This window comes from Diospyros lotus, chromosome 10 (assembly GCF_014633365.1).
Source record: "Diospyros lotus cultivar Yz01 chromosome 10, ASM1463336v1, whole genome shotgun sequence".
Taxonomy (NCBI): Eukaryota; Viridiplantae; Streptophyta; class Magnoliopsida; order Ericales; family Ebenaceae; genus Diospyros; species Diospyros lotus.
In genome coordinates this window covers 30,750,431-30,767,036 of record NC_068347.1, presented here as the reverse complement: position 1 = coordinate 30,767,036, position 16,606 = coordinate 30,750,431, and the positions used below count along the sequence as shown (strand labels likewise).

The 16,606-nt window shown below is 35.6% G+C and overlaps 2 protein-coding genes across 2 annotated transcripts; both read left to right on the top strand.

The window, feature by feature from the left end:
• The first annotated feature begins 1,960 nt into the window (after positions 1-1,960).
• LOC127812102 (mavicyanin-like) lies at positions 1,961-4,391 on the top strand. Its single transcript, XM_052352427.1, has 2 exons — positions 1,961-2,304; positions 3,861-4,391. Exons 1-2 carry the CDS (start codon positions 2,121-2,123, stop codon positions 4,229-4,231), a joined length of 555 nt encoding a protein of 184 aa, XP_052208387.1. The 5' UTR covers positions 1,961-2,120; the 3' UTR covers positions 4,232-4,391.
• A 2,246-nt stretch (positions 4,392-6,637) lies between these two features.
• LOC127812101 (40S ribosomal protein S6-like) lies at positions 6,638-11,465 on the top strand. The gene is made up of 6 exons (XM_052352426.1): positions 6,638-6,804; positions 6,919-6,983; positions 10,044-10,101; positions 10,213-10,321; positions 10,446-10,718; positions 10,906-11,465. The coding sequence occupies exons 1-6, from the start codon at positions 6,799-6,801 to the stop codon at positions 11,142-11,144; spliced, it is 750 nt and encodes a 249-aa protein (XP_052208386.1). The 5' UTR covers positions 6,638-6,798; the 3' UTR covers positions 11,145-11,465.
• The last annotated feature ends 5,141 nt before the right edge of the window (positions 11,466-16,606 follow it).

Genomic DNA, 16,606 nt, shown 5'->3' with positions numbered 1-16,606 from the left:
ATTGACAACCCAAATTAGAAATCAGGTCATAAATTCATTAATTATTTTTTTGGAAAAGAAATGGACTTAAACTCATTTACTCAAAAATGAGAAGCCCAGTCCACTTTCTTATTTTGCCCTAGTTGTCCACATATAAAAGGTCTTGGAGACTCTCTCTGTTCTTCCCTCTCTCATATCACGCCATTTCTCCTCCTCCATTCTCGTTTTGCTATTGACCGATGCCTTCTACTCTTTGTCGGTGGCGCCCGACTTACTACTTCGTGTATTATCTCTTTTGTTGTTTTGTGCTGCATGTCTCGGATCTCCTTTATTGTTTTGGTCTATTCAATGGAAGCTTCGTGCTTCACCTATGAGTTTAAATAGTTAAATGGGCCTCACCTGGTCTCCTTGGCCGCAATACAATCCCTTTTCACAATACTCTATTTCTATACACAAATTGGATCCCCAAAATCAAAAGCTGGTTTACAAATTACAAGCATTTCAAAGCTATTTTATTGTTGAAACTTGTGCCCCACACACATTCAAAACGAAAGCAACCTTATTCTATGCTTTTAGCATTGAAAACAACCATTCCATGCCATTTAGTGGAGCATTCTTCTTCTCATTTAAGCCATGTATACATACTATGAGTTTTGAGCAAGTATATATGCAATCTCATGGGAGGCTGATGATGATGACTCTTCCAGGGTTTTGGTTTAGCTTTACTGTATGTTACTTGTGTCCTAAGTAGTTATATAGAAACAAAGTTTATTATCCTCATTTTTTTTTATTGAGTTATAAATTAAACTACTGTCAATGAATTATTGTGTGTAGAATAAATTTTAACTTAATTTCTATCCTACCCATGACACTAGGTTTTATATATATATGGGTTGGTCATGATATTTCAATTCTCATATATAAGGTTGTCTATGCACCATTGCTTCCCTCGATTGATTATTAATAGTATTATCAATTTATTTACTTTTAAACACATATATGATGATCAACGATTACTCAAATTCTATATAAAAACACATCATTTGAATCTAACAACAGTGTAGGCCAATGTAAATAATAATTATTAATGGCACTGCCCAACTCTCCTTCTTGAAGGCATGGCTATATATATATATAAATTGTACATGCCACCAACTACCAACATTCTTTCCTTCCAAGTCTTTCAACAATAGCCCTAAACCTAATTGATGCCATGGCATACAGCTTTGGTTGGTTGACACAAAACTAAACAAACAATAGTATTCTACAATAATTGTAATCACATTTCCTTTACAAAAAAAAAAGTGTTACCAACATGAGAATCATTATTTTTCACCATCTTAGCTAGATTTTGTTTTATGGATAAGAAAGAAATCAGAAACAATACCTAGCTAGGGAGAAGTCTAATGCAAGCATTAAAGCTCTTTTGGTATTTTTGATTGATTTCATTCGAGTGTGATTTCTCTAATTATTATTTTATTTATGAAAGATATGATAATAGATAAAAATAATTGGATCAGTTCTTTTGCCTATAATTAATATAATCAATTTTACTTAATGGCATTCAGTCGTCGTTATTTTTATCAGAGTAAATATGTTCTACTTTAATTCCTTGTAGTTTAGGTATTTTTACAAACATTTCATATAATTTACTTTCAATATTTTAATTTTTTATAATTTGTTTCTTTTTTTTAAAATAATTATTTTTATCAATGTTAAAAAATGAGTTTAATAAAATAAACCATAAGATTGTCATTTATAATTTATTTAAAACAACTCCAAAAATGTTTTTGTTGCCTTTTAGAATCCTTATCATTTGAAAATGCAAACTATATAAAAATAAAGTTGCTTTCGTATTTTTATAATTTATTTAAAACATTGAAAAAACAAACGAAATATAAGAATTAACCCAAAAAGCTTGAGGAATGAGACACAAGATTGTCATGTTACTGTAGAAGCCAGGGATGGTCCTTTAATATATTATAATGCTTTGGTGCGTCCAAGGATATATATATATATATATATAAATATAACAAGAGTCCCAGGGATTTATAAAGGGCCACAAGAACCAGAGTTCCCTCAATTCGCTCTTCCAAACCAAGCCCCCCACAAGTCAGACACAGAGCTTCAGAGTCTCTTCAATGGCGTTAGCTGTGGAAGGCAAAGCCAGTATGCTTGTGTTGCTCGCCGCCATATTTGCTTCATTGCAGGTCTGCATTGCTTCAGTTTACACGGTGGGTGACTCTGCTGGTTGGACATCCATTGCCAATGTTGATTACAAGCAGTGGGCTGCCACCAAGACCTTCCAAGTTGGAGATGTCATCTGTAAGTGCCTACCACCCTCCATTCTTGCTGTATATGCATTATCATTTTCCAGCCGGTTTCTATAGATATGTGTGTTTGGTTGCTTAGAAAATGATAGAAAGCAAAAACCCTGGGGCTGGTACTGCATTTGGGTTCTCTGGTCTTTTTTTTCGGTTAGCTTATTTGGAGGGTTAGCTTAGCTAGACATAAAAATCTCATCAAATCAAAGGATGGAAAGCATGGAGTCTGTCTTTACTTTCCCGCATTTTCTTACCAACCAAACAGCAAGGTAAGCCTTCTCTTTCTCCTGCCTGTAATCCCCTTGAGAATGAGAAGTGCAGATTCAGACATCCCTTGAACAGGAAGCACGCTCCCTGCTTCTCTGTTTGCTGGGTACTCACCAGACACAGCTTGCCTTTTCTGGTTTGGTGTAAGAACGGGGACGGCTGACGCGTAGTCCTAAAGGAATAACCAATTAATCTTTTTGTTGGGATTATCATTTCTTGAGTCATTATCATAATATCTATCACTCTTAAAATTAAGGTTTTTAAGTAAGATTTTAAAGATAATTAAAAATACTTTTAATATATGTAAATATATATTCAGAATGATATTATTTTATAAAAAATAAATTGATATTATTTAATAACATGATTATTATATTTTATAACTGTATTTTTTATAAATAAAATACATATATATATTTTAAAACAATTTTATATATTAATTTTAAAAATACTAAATAATATAAAATTTTTAAATATTAAATTCATTATTTAGCATTATTCATCTATAATTAAATTTTAAATATTAATTTATATATAATATGAATTTAAAATTTATCGAATGTAAAATATTAAATTGTTATTCAACTCCGATTTTATGAAAATATAAATTTATAAGTTAACTCACTTAAAATTACATAACTTGTAAACTCATACAAATTACTCACGAATTTGATAATTAAGAATGATAATATCAACTATTACTGTTGATTAGTGGCTCTCCCCAATTCCACGTCAGTAGGATAAGGATTGGAAAGGCTTTCTTTTTGCCATTAAAGAAGCTGTCTCCTCTTTGTAAATTTTATCCCACAAATTATATATTTTTTCCTCAATTTATATATATATATATTTTGAGAATTTAGTGAAATATTTTGGTGATGTCCGAAAACATAGACTAACTTGGCCGAACCTCGTTATATTCTGATATTTTATTTGTTATTATATTCAATCATTTTTATTAGGTATATTGATAATAGTGCTAATGAAATATTACGTTATTAAGTATATTTTAAAAAAAATTATCTAAAGAGTTTAGATTTTAAGTGTCATCGTTTGTGACTTGGCTAATTTTTTTAATGTAATTTTTTATACAATTATTCACTTATTATTCACCTATATGTTAATATTCATCTATACAATACTATTCACAAAATTGAATTTGGAGAAAATAGTCTGATTTTCCCCAACTGTTAGTTTGATTACAATAGTGTTCTTTCTTTTTAAAATGAATAATCTCCTCTGTTAGACATTTGCTTTGCTTGCTTCTAAAAATTCGGCTGAATGATGAACCAGATTTCCAGTACAATCCTCAGTTTCATAACGTGATGCAAGTGAGCCACGCGGAGTACCGATCCTGCAACTCTTCTTCCCCGATGGCCAGCCACACCACCGGCAACGATTCCATCACCATAACCCGTCACGGCCACCACTTCTTCCTCTGCGGCGTCCCCGGCCACTGCCAGGCCGGCCAGAAGGTCGACATAAGCGTGCCCCGCACCTCTTCGCTGGCTCCCACAGCCACAGCCGCCGCCTCTCCTTCCGCCCACAGTACTGACGCAGCAGCTCCGGCATCGTCGCCTAGCAGCGCCGCCCCGTCCCCCACTTTGATGGGCCGTCTTCAACAGCTCGGTCTTTCCATGGCTCTTCTTGCAGCTTTTGCATGATCATGGGATGGGAGCTCAGTTCTCCAGTTCAGCTTCTGGGTTTTTAAATAGACTACTTCTCTGTCAATTGATCGTCTTCATTTAGGCATAAACAAATGTATGGATCTTGATTTGAAATTATCATGCATGTTGCAGCTTAAGGTTTTGGCTCTTGATTTTCCAATCTCTACTGTCTCACACACGTGTTAGCAAAATTTATTCCCAACCTTCAGAGGACCAATTGGCCTGGCCCCTAGGGTTTAGGGTTTGGAGACCAGATTTGGCGTTCGGAGATTGCGATTTTGCTGGATAGATGTATGTGTATGTAGGTTGGGGTAGCAATCATGCTTTCGAGTCATCTCCAGAACGGGATGGAGACGGCGAAGTTGGTGTGGTCTCGGCTGCCAAACTCGGAGGACGAGGTTGAGATCGACGGGCTTGGCCGCTCGAAGAACAGTGACGGGAGCGAGGTCGAGAGCCTCGACTATGAAGTTATTGAGAATTATTATGCCTACAGGGAAGAACAGGTCATCTCTCTCGATCCATTTTTAACTGCAATATTACCTTAGAACTTGTGAATGTGGAAGTGGTATCGTTTCATACTGCAATTCTATTTATTTCAATATCATATTTATATTTATCCTTATCCCGAAAACAAAATTTAACTTAGAAATGCATTTTTGATAAAAGAAATATAACAAAATAAAGTTCAAGAAAAGATATCATCTTAAGTTCAGGAATGAAATTAACATAAGAAGGAATTTCTAATAAAAAATATTTAAATACAAAATATAATAAAATATATTTTATGCTAGGATTTATATTTATTGAAATGAAAATATTATTTTTATTTATGTTGATACACATTTTTGTAATACCCTGCATCGAACGATAGGAAGGACGAAGACAACTTACTTTGATGGGCTTACGTGAACTTCCAAGGGGGGTCACCCATCCTTGGATTTCTCCAAGTCAAGCATATTTAATTCTGGGATTCTTTGCCTATATTCACCCCAAAAAGTATTCAGCTGATATTGTTTCATTCCTTACTTATTCTCAATATATACTACTCTTCTCTCGGCTCTTGGGGTATTACACATATTGTGTCATCATCATAGGACTCACAGTTACGAGTTAACTCTTAGCTCTCGCCCTTCAACGGTCAGGAGCCTCACTGCACTTATGAGCCCCTCAGTGGTCGCTCTCTGAACGATCGATGTGGGACTAGCCTGGTGCATCCACACCATCCCCCCGCAAGTGTGGTGAGGTTCTATCAACCCCTTCCTTATCGGGGGTTGTAAAAACCATTAGGGGGAATTCCAACAGATGGCGCCAAATATTGACACACATTTTTGTAACACCCCGCATCGAGCGATAGGAAAGACGGGGACAACTTACCTTGATGAGCTTACGCGAACTTCCTAGGGGGGTCACCCATCCTTAGATTTCTCCAAGTCAAGCACGCTTAACCCTAGAGTTCTTTGCCTACATTCAACCCAAAAGATATCTAGCTGGTGTTACTTCATTCTTTACTTATTCTCGATATATACCACAATTCTTTGGGTTTTTAGAGTATTACACATATCGTGTCATCATCGTGGGGCCCACAGCTACGGGTCAACTCTTAGCTCTCACCCTTCAACAGCCAAGAGCCCCATCGCACTTATGAGCCTCTCAGTGGTCGCCCTCTGAGCGATCGATATGGGATGAACCTAATGCATCCACACCATCCCCTCTGCTTGGCCCCTAGGCATGAATCCCACATTGATCGCCCAGAAGGCGACTAAGGGGCTCATAGGTGAGCCGCGGCTCTTGGTCGTTGAAGAATGAGAGTTAAGAGTTAATTCGCAGTTGTGGGCCCTATGATGATGACACGATGTGTGTAATACCTCAAGAGTCTAGATAATGATAGTATATTTCGAGAATAAATAAGAAAGGAAATAACACTAGCTATCCAACCTTTTGAGCTGAATGTAGATAAAGAACTCCCAAGTTAAGCGTGTTTGACTTGAGAAAATTTAAGAATGGGTGATCCCCCTAGGAAGTTTGCATAGATCCATTAAGGTAAGTTGTCTCTGACTTTCCTATCGCTCGATGTAGAATGTTACAAAAATGTGTATTAACAATTTAAAAGTTCAAACAAAATTTCTCTAGATGTTGGTTTAATTTGTTTAAAAATAATCTTTTGAACCAACATGAAGTATTAAGTGGACACTAATTTAATTAAAAAATTAAAGTATTTAAGTTATTGATTGATGTTTAATCCTTTTTCTAATTGGAAAATCCATGACAACTTTATTTTGGTGACAATAACATCGTGGGTTTCGTGGGAAAGCCCAAATTATAACTCAAATGGGCCTAAAGTTGAGGACCTTTTTAGGGTGCTATTTTAAAGCCCAAATCACCACTATAAAAGCAAAAAACCCACTTCGGCTAGGGCATCCAAAGCGGATTCACGGTGCGTGTCTTCATCATCCTGGTTGCGGCCGTTGAAACTAAAAAGCCCACTTCGTCTAGGGCATCCAAAGCGAAATCACAGATTTTGTCTTCATCCTTCTCGTTGCGGCCGCTGCTCCGTCCCGTCCAAGATGAAGGTTCGGTTTCAAAACGAAAACCCTAAATCTCCAATTGTAAACTCCGTGCAGACACTGAAAATATCTATTTGTGCTTCTCTCACATGGCTTCGCTTTGTTTGTTTTGATTTTCAGTTCAACATAGCAAATCCGACCACCGGGTGCCAGAAAAAGCTCGAAATTGACGATGACCAGAAACTGTGAGCTTCTGTTTATGCATTCGCTTATTCAATCCTTCGAATCTAGTAGATGTTTGCTTTCCTTTTTGTCGGTTTAAGTATTTGTTTTACTTCTCGTATTGACTGGTTGTAGATCTGTCGGCATGGGCATTCATGTAGCGTTGTTTGAGCAAATTTAATTCGTGAATCCAATTTTTAGTGAAAATATAGCTTTCATATGTGATCTTTGTGATGCGGGGGCTCATTTTTTGTACATTCTTTTAAGCTTGCGCTGTTGAAGTTAGCGTATGGTGTCTGGGTGTTCCTACTGTTTGTTGAGTGTATTGCAGGTGGTGAGGTTTATGAGATTTTGACTGTTTATTTGCACGAAGTCTTCCCAAATGCTATTATATTCTTCGCCAAATAAAAATTTATGTCTGCCGTTTTAGTCTAGATGTTGCATATATAAGGGGCTTTTTTGGTTGTCAAAAATAGTCCCGGTTTCCTTGAAAATTTCTCCACAGAAGAACAGAAACTTAGGACCCTTTTTCAAATACAAAATTACTAAGCAGAATGGAGGTTTGGAAAATGCTGTTCTCCAAAATTGAACTGATCTTGGAAACCTCCTAAAATGAGTTCTCTAAATTTTCCTTGCTATTTGGGTGATTTGGGAAATATTATTTTGTGCAATTTTTTCCCCTATCATCTTTTTCTTTTTCTCTAACACAAATTACACTTACACAAAAGAAAATGTTGGGTTTTTGCATTGAGGAATCTGTCTTGAAGATTAAGAAGACTGTATATCCCTTAGGCAAATGAATGCGACTGGAAATTCTAAGTTAGAGAGAAGTTAACTTAGATGTTTTATTATAAGGGTTAGTTTAGTCTTTGTGTAGGCTAAATAAAGGACTTTGTAATTAACACCTCCTATGGTCTATAAATAGAAGGCATTGGCAAGGCTGTCGGATAACACAAACAATCATTCATTTTGTCTCTGTATGCAAGTGAGATTGCTGTAAATAGTGGAAAGGCTTTGTGAGAAGGAGAGTCTTTGTAATCTCGGTCTGTGTGGCAGTGTACTCATGTGATAGAGAGTATAGGGTTCTTGTAAACTGTTTTTCACCGGATTTCTAGTGAATTGCTCTCGGGATTTGCAGCTAGATGTAGGACTGATCTTTGATCAGTTCGAACCAGGATACATTGTGCGCCTATTGTGTTGGTTTGGTTGTATCTCTTTTATTTCTTTCATTGTTAAATTCTGTTCTTACATTTTACAGTTTATACTTTCTGTTGTTGATTGATTTCGGGTGAGGAGTGTTGAGAGAATTGGCAATTAGAAGTATTGATCGATTATTTAAAGAGCTCCTAATCTTAACAAAAAACTTCTCTCTTTCTCTCTTTTTTTGAACAAATGTTCTAACTTTCTAGATTGAAATTTATTTTCTACATTTCTAACATTTGATTGTTTTTTTCCAAATGTCTTTGGAAAATGAAAATCTTTGGTTATTAATTCATGCCCCTTGTATTTTTTGAGCAAGCAAGCATGCCAATATATTCTCACTTGATACTTGAGCATGCTGATCTGCACCAATTGGAACAACACTGGACAAGTGACTTATTGGTTCAGATTCTCAGCTGTTTTATTTACCTATGATTTGGTGAGGTATTAATGAGCAAGATATTGTTAAAATGTTGTCTCGAGTATAGGATAAGAATATCAGTGAAAGCAGTCCATTTGAGGGCCAATGAAGAATTAAATAGGAGTTTATATCCCAATCTGTAATTAGTGATAGTTGGTGGGGTTAAACTGTAAATATGTTTATGTTTTCATTGGGATATCCGCCTATCTATAAATAAGATAGATAGGTGGACTGAAATGATCATTCTAATCATTCGATTTCTTCTCTTTTTGAATACGAGAATTGCTGTGAGAGGAAAGACTTGAAAATGGGGAAGTTCTTTGTAATCTCGGGTTGGAGGCAGTGTGTGTTCGTGTGAGAGAAAGAGAGGAGAGGGTTTCTGTGGGCTTCTTGTGTACTGATTCTGGACTGGAATTCTAGTGGATTGCTCTTGGACTGCGGCTGGATGTAGGACTGATTTTGATCAGTTCGAACCAGGATAAACCCTTGTCTGATACCAGATTGTTAAAACTGAAGCCCAATTACTCACTCAATACTCACCGAATCAATCACAATACATGCACAAGAACAGAGAGTAAAAGAATCGACAGAAATAAAATAGAACAGAAAATCAAACCACAAGTCTTTGCACGCTGATTTACCCTGGTTCATGCCATAGAAATGGCACTACATCCAGCAACTCCACCAAGAGCACAATTCACTAATGAATGTAGGAAATATGTACAAGAATTACTCACCTTCTCTTTACACTCGAGTACAATTTTCTAAAAAAGACTCCAAGAACTATATTGATCACAGCTCTCTCTTTTTTCTCACTTCGCTCGAACAAGAGAATGAAATGATAGAATGATTGATGATCATAACAGGTCCCCTTGCCCTCCTATTTATAAACTAAAAGGGCGGACCTTCCTAGGGGACATAACCGACTATTAGAAAGTCTATATTACCCCTAGCATTTACAGTTAATTACAAATTATATCCTGCACTCTAACTGCCATCCGATCATCATCATAGTCTCCTCAGATTTCTTCTAAACTTGCAGCATAATAACTCGAGCAAAACATTAACATATGTAATTTTATTGTTATGTTTATTTTATACTTGAGTAACTCTGCAAGGTTCAAAGATTTTAGTTTACTTGTCAAAAGTATTCTGAAGCCACTTTATGGCATGTAAGGTTTTACCGTCCGCCTTACTCCTTTTCTTTCCCTGTGGATATTGATCATTGCTGGTGTGATAAGCCACTTTATGCATGTTTACTATTCTCCCATAATCTTTGTTGATTATATGTTAATGTTGTTTCTTGTTGGATTGATAACGCTTGTAAAAGAGCAATGTAAAATTGTTGTTCTTCTTTCATTTTCTATGGTAATAAGCCATCAATGAGCAGTGTAATACCAGTGCAATTAACTGTTGTTTTGTACCCAGTTTATTTTGTTCTCATTTGGTTTTTGAAATGTAGCCGAGCTTTCTTTGACAAGAGAATCTCTCAAGAGGTCAGCGGAGATGCTCTGGGAGAGGTATTATCTAGCTATTCTTCTATGAAGTAGTTTCCATCCATTCTTATTTAGTTATTGGAATGTTACGAGTAATAGATTTGACAATGAGTATCGCAATATTTTTTCTTGTAGGAGTTCAAGGGCTATGTATTTAAGATAATGGGAGGTTGTGACAAGCAAGGTTTTCCAATGAAGCAGGGAGTTTTGACTCCAGGCCGTGTTCGGCTTTTGCTTCACCGAGGTTGGTTAAATGTCCTCACTCTGTTGACACTAAAATAAACCTTTCTGCAGTATTGTTCATTCTGACATGTTAGCTAGGACTCTTTTTGGTATGGTAGATATATGAATTAACGTGTGTTAAACAGGCACCCCTTGCTTCAGGGGATATGGCAGGAGAAATGGGGAGCGCAGGAGGAAGTCCGTTCGTGGATGCATTGTCAGCCCTGATCTGTCAGTCCTGAACTTGGTTATTGTGAAGAAGGGTGAGAATGATTTGCCTGGACTGACTGATGTTGAGAAGCCAAGAATGAGAGGTCCAAAAAGGGCATCCAAGATTCGGAAGCTCTTTAATCTTTCCAAGGAGGATGATGTTAGGAAGTACGTCAACACATACCGCCGAACTTTCACAACCAAATCCGGTGAGTTTTAACTTCAGACTATGTATGTGTCAGGGAAATATGTAAGAAACACACTAAAACTCATTTAAGAAGAGCATGGAGGAGGAATATTTAATTGGATATTGAGATGCCTATGGTACATTTTTCTTATTTGCATGTAGAATGTGGCACGATTTGGGTATCTGAAAAAGTTCTGTTTGGTTGACAGGGAAGAAAGTCAGTAAAGCTCCGAAAATACAGAGGCTGGTTACTCCCTTGACCCTTCAAAGGAAGCGAGCGAGGATTGCTGAGAAGAAGAAGAGAGTTGCGAAGGCCAAGGATGAGGCAGCGGAGTATCAGAGACTTCTTGCTACCCGGTTGAAGGAGCAGCGTGAGCGCAGGAGTGAGAGTATGGCAAAGAGGAGGTCCAAACTCTCTGCCGCCTCTAAGCCATCAGTGGCTGCCTAGGGATATAGTTCCCACTTTCTGGAGGCAAGACGGTATTGCTCATTTATATTTGTTGCCCAGTAATTTTGCTATCATTTAGATATTGGGATGGGACCATGGAACAATTTTTTAAGTCTTGCTGCAATTCTACTTAATATGCATTTTGGTGTTTATCCCAAGTGTGTATGGTCATACCTTTTTCCCAGTTTTGCTTATGAAATCTTATATATTAGGCTGGTTCAGTGATAAACCTCTTTTAGGTAGTTATGGCATTTTTAGCACTGCTTGGATTTTTCTTATCGTACGAATAATCAAAACAGCTAGTTGTGGAGTTGATACTTATATCTCTATTGGTCGTGTATCTTTATGCGACTTTTCATGTGAAATTTGCCATTTTATATTCACTCTCAGGCCCCCCCATACTTTTCGTGTGGCTTTGGTGGCGGTTGGTTTTTCTTGAAAATTCAGTTCTTATCAATGAGGGGGAGGGGGGAGGGAGTGGGAGGAGTTTTTTGGTCTGGGTTTCATCCCTGCGTCTTTATTTTTTATCTTTCTTTCACAAAAATCTAAAGAAAAGCATCTAATTATTAAATATGGAGAGATTTTTATTATAACAATTGTTCAAAATAATAGAAGTTCTTGTTTAATTATTGCATATTATTATATCTCGTCTCTGATACTATCATATAATCTGATTTAGGGTGTGCAATCGGTTATAATCGAATCGAATTGATTTAAAATTATGAATCGAACCGAATTATATGTAATAATCGAATCGACTGATTAATCCTAATAAATCAAACTAATCGAAATCTAAATTGTGCTAATTAAGAATTGAATTGAAAATTGAATTGGAAGACAAAATAACCAAGAGATCGGCTTTGTTGTTGTCGATCAACGATTTTGATGATCAGAATCGATTATTAGATTCTCCCAACCACGATGACTTACATACTTAAAAATTAGATAATGGTTGAATTTTAGTAGATCTAGATTTCAAACTTTTAATTTAAAAGAGAAGTAGTTGGAAAACTTGTCGAAAAATCATTGGCGTTGTCTTCGTCTTCATCTTCTTCTTCGCCATTGCGACGGCGATGGATGGTGGAGGGAGAGAGGAGATGAAGACAAAAAGCCTTCGACAAGTGCCTAATCTACGAAGCATCAAAGAGCCTTCGTCTTCGCCATCGCGCCATTGAATCGCTTTCGTCTTTGCCATCACCAGATCTGTGAAGAAGACTCGAACTTGAATCGAAGAGAAGATGAAGTCGAAATGGCAAGACGCGAGAGAGAAAGAGAACGAAGAGAAGTACAGACAGGCCCATGGAGTGTCGCGCCCGCGTGAGTGGGGGGTGGCCGGTTTGGTATTTGCTTTCGATTTTTTGAATATTTTTATCAAAATAATTAAATTGAACCGAATAATCAATTTTTAAAGAAAAATATAATCGAACCGAACCGAACCACTTTTTTTAAAAAATTGAACCGAATTGTCGAATTTATTAATTTGGTTCGATTAATTCGGTTTAGCCAAACTTTTGCTCATCCCTAATCTAATATGAGTGATTGGCTCGTGGGAAAATTTCAGAATTGGCCATAGGATTAGTTCATTCAAGCCCTTGAAATTAGGGTTTTATTTATATGTTTATTATTTGGATGAATTATAAAATAAATTTTATATTTTAAATGCGGTGAACAATTAAAAATCGTGTGTGTATTCTTTTGGCATAGACCCAATTTTATTCACCCCATTAAAGCGTAAAATTGTTATACTAAACATATATATATATATACACACATTAGATTATAGTGATTATATATATTGGTTGGGAGTACATACTATTTGTCCAGATTATATCTTGTACAAGAAAAGTATTTTTTTTAAAAGAAATATTTGTTTACAAGTTTAACTTCTGAAAAACAATACTCTTTGTTCTGTTAATTAACAGAATTGTTATATTATTCAAACCACAATTTGAATCACAAACCAAATAAAACTGTAATTTCTTTCATATCAAATTAGAGTGTGACAAAGATACGAAACAAAGTGTCGTCGATGAAATTCACCCCCTTGAGAGTAAAATTTATTTGTGAACAGAAATATCTTCTCTTCCACCATTGATAATTATTTCCAACACTAATAATATTGACGTAGATATTAGTTTTCACAACTCCAATGTCTTACAATGTAAGTTTTTTTTAGGTATAATTTTATTTTAATTATATATTTATTTTATTTGTATTTAAGTTCATTTAAATTACTAAATATAATAAATTTACTTAATTCCCAATATAATAATTAATTTTATAATCTAATACACACACACACACAAAATGCAGAATAAAAAGATTTGTATATATGTTTTTTTCTCTCTCTCTCTTCCCTATTTGACTATTCGACAATCTTACGTTTAATATCTCTCTCTCTCTCTCTCTCTCTCTCTGTGTTGTTCTTTTAATCTTTGTTTTTTTGTGTTTAATTTTATAATTCTACTTTTAATTTAAAAAATCAAAATTAACATTATTGAGACGAAAAAAGAAGAAATTTTAAATAAAATTTTATTTAACTGGGTAAATTGATAATATATTTTTTAATTTTAATCATTTGGTTCAAATACCACTTAAAATTTAAACTTCATCAAACTAATTATAAAGTTTTCAAAATCAGTTATGATACCCTTAAACTTGTCGAATCTGATCCTAGACATTGTTTGTGGTTTCATATTTGGGATGACCTTTCTTGCGTGACCTTCGATGTTTATATTATCAATTATGTTAGGAGAGGTAAATTATAAGTTGAGCCTTTAGTCCTTGCGCAGGGCGAGAATAGAACTTGCAACCTATCGGATTGATATCGACATATTGTTCATCCAACTGCTCAACCTATGTCTTGGGGTGTTTGTAGTTTCAAACTTTATTACTAGTGATGGTGCGCTTATATTTATTTATGTAATCATAGTAGTATTTTTATGTTTTTCAATTATTCTAATATTAATACTTGTATGAAATTTATGGTGCAATTATATTTATTTAAGTCTAATAGTATATGAGAGTGTAAATAAATTTGTAGTTATTATTCTCAGTTAGATTATCAATAAATGAGTTGCTATAGATAATGCAAAAGTAACTTCTTGTGTTGGTCAAATATTTTCTTGGATATGATGACTAGGGTTGCTGCAGACTTGACTTTGTACCAATAGTGTTGGTCTTTTAGATATGATCATTCAAAAAGAAAGGTAATTTGAGTGTTCTTAAAAATTTTATTTATTTGAATCCAAACAATTACTATGATTATTGATTTCAAGATATCAAACCCATTGCAATAACGAATAAAATAAAGAATAGAACAATGAAGAACACGATGATAAATAGTGGTTCGGTGTCGATACACATACCAACTCCACTCTCCTAAAGTTTTAACTACTCTTGGAGCTCCACTAAGTCAAACACCAAGGTTTCCAAACAAGTTCACCTTAGAAACTAAAACCACGTACACACCTAGATTCAAAATGGTTCCAGGTAACCACTACAATCCACGAAAACGTTTAAGTGTTACAAAGATTTGAACTTATCCACACCTGATGTAATATCCCGCATCGAGCGATAGAAAGGATCGGAACAACTTACCTTGATAGGCCTACGCGAACTTCCAGAGGGTCACCCATCCCTGAGCTTCCCCAACTCAAACATGCTTAATCTCAGAGTTATTTGCTTACATTCAGTCCAAAAAGGTATCCAGCTGATATTATTTCATTCCTTATTTATCCTCAATACATATTACCTTTCTCTAAGCTCTTGGGGTATTACACTTGGACTAAATATAAATAATGAAAGCACAATAACACAAAACAGTAAACAAAATGATATACCCTCAATCTGATGACCGAAAGATGACAGATAAACTATTGTTGCTTTGGCGGCTTGTTGAAGGAGAATCAGTACAATTGAAAGCCGTTCGGTATTTGGATTTTGTGGGAACGCGTTGAGACCTTTGAGTATGTTGTGAGAGCTCGTAATTGCATTAGGGTTCTTCTGGTCGTAGAATGAAAGCTTAAATATGAGAAGAAGATGACCTGCAAAAGATATCCCAAAAATATGTCTGCTGAATCCGTCGAATCGACTTGGCTACACCTCGAGTCGACTCGGTTTGAACTTGAGTCGACTCGACTACACCTCGAGTCAACTCGGTTGGTGCTCAAGTCGACTTGGCTGAAAATTGAGTTGACTTAGTTGATCGAGCATCAAACATGCGGAAAAACACCTTCTCGGCCGAGTCGACTTGGAAGTCAACTCAAAAGGCTATTTTATGCTTTAAAACATAGAAAATTATTTTAAACCTTTTCAAAAAGTATTCAAAAAAAATATTCTAAATAATAATAACATTAACAAAGGCGTTTTTGCTACATAAAACAATTTATAAGATAATTTGGGGGCATTGTTTTATATGAACAATACGAGTTTTTGTTAATCGTTAAAATTTAACAACTATATGAAAAATACGAAGTTGGTTCAACATAGTGAATCTTGTTAATTTATGTCATTTTATTTATTTAAGTTAAATCAACATTTTTATAAACTTTACTTTGCCTTAACATTACAAAAGAAGTGGTTTGGAAGATTGAAAACGAACATAAAATAAGAAAAAAACTTTGAGAAGACGGCTTCAGACTATATGACTAACATCTTGTTTTGTGTAAGAAATGACTTAATGAAAAATCAAGTTGGGCGTGTCTTACAGTATTTGAAGTATTAAAGGAGTATTGGAATACTCCATAATTTAAGAGCAAATTAGAAAAGACAAAGAAAAATAAGACTTCATAAGTTAGAGATACTATGCACATACGTGGCTCCATACCTATGTGCGAGCACAAGGGGAGAATGACAAAATTTTATGTTTTTTTTATTATTTTTATTTTATTTAATTACTGTTTAATAATAAGTATAGTTGCATGAACATATTTTTTCTTCCTCCTCCAGACTATGGAACTTGGTCGCCCACCCACACATTCAGAGTTATTTCTCGCCACACACAAAAGAAAGGATAATTCATGATTCATATACTTATGTAAGTCTACATTAGTTGTGTATAATTATATTTATTATATTTAGTTGGTCAATTGATAATACAAATATTTTATGTATTCATGATGATTGCAAGCTGACTTTGAGACGCACCAACATGATGCATCATCACGAGTATTGACAAATGGGCCATCAGAAGGTAGCGACGCTCGCCAGCACTCACAACCAGCTATTGATGTCATTTTATGATGGTCATTTTTCTGGCGATTCAAAATTCGTTTTAAAATTCGTGTCAAAATGCCCACTTCTTCCTCTGCGGCGTCACCGGCCACTCTCAGGCCGGCCAGAAGGTCGACATAAACGTGCCCCGTACCTCTTCGCTCGCTCCCACAGCCAGAGCCGCCGCCTAGCAGCGCCGCCCCGTCCCCCACTCTGACTGAATGGGCCGTCTTCAACAGCTCGGCCTT

Bases quoted from the DNA above. Each gene is read 5' to 3' on its own strand.
- LOC127812102 (XM_052352427.1), top strand. From the start codon at position 2,121: ATGGCGTTAGCTGTGGAAGGCAAAGCCAGTATGCTTGTGTTGCTCGCC. The intron at 2,305-3,860 runs GTAAGTGCCTAC...ATGATGAACCAG, and splicing joins CCAAGTTGGAGATGTCATCT to ATTTCCAGTACAATCCTCAG.
- LOC127812101 (XM_052352426.1), top strand. The intron at 6,984-10,043 runs GTGAGCTTCTGT...TTTGAAATGTAG, and splicing joins ATTGACGATGACCAGAAACT to CCGAGCTTTCTTTGACAAGA. The intron at 10,719-10,905 runs GTGAGTTTTAAC...TTTGGTTGACAG, and splicing joins AACTTTCACAACCAAATCCG to GGAAGAAAGTCAGTAAAGCT.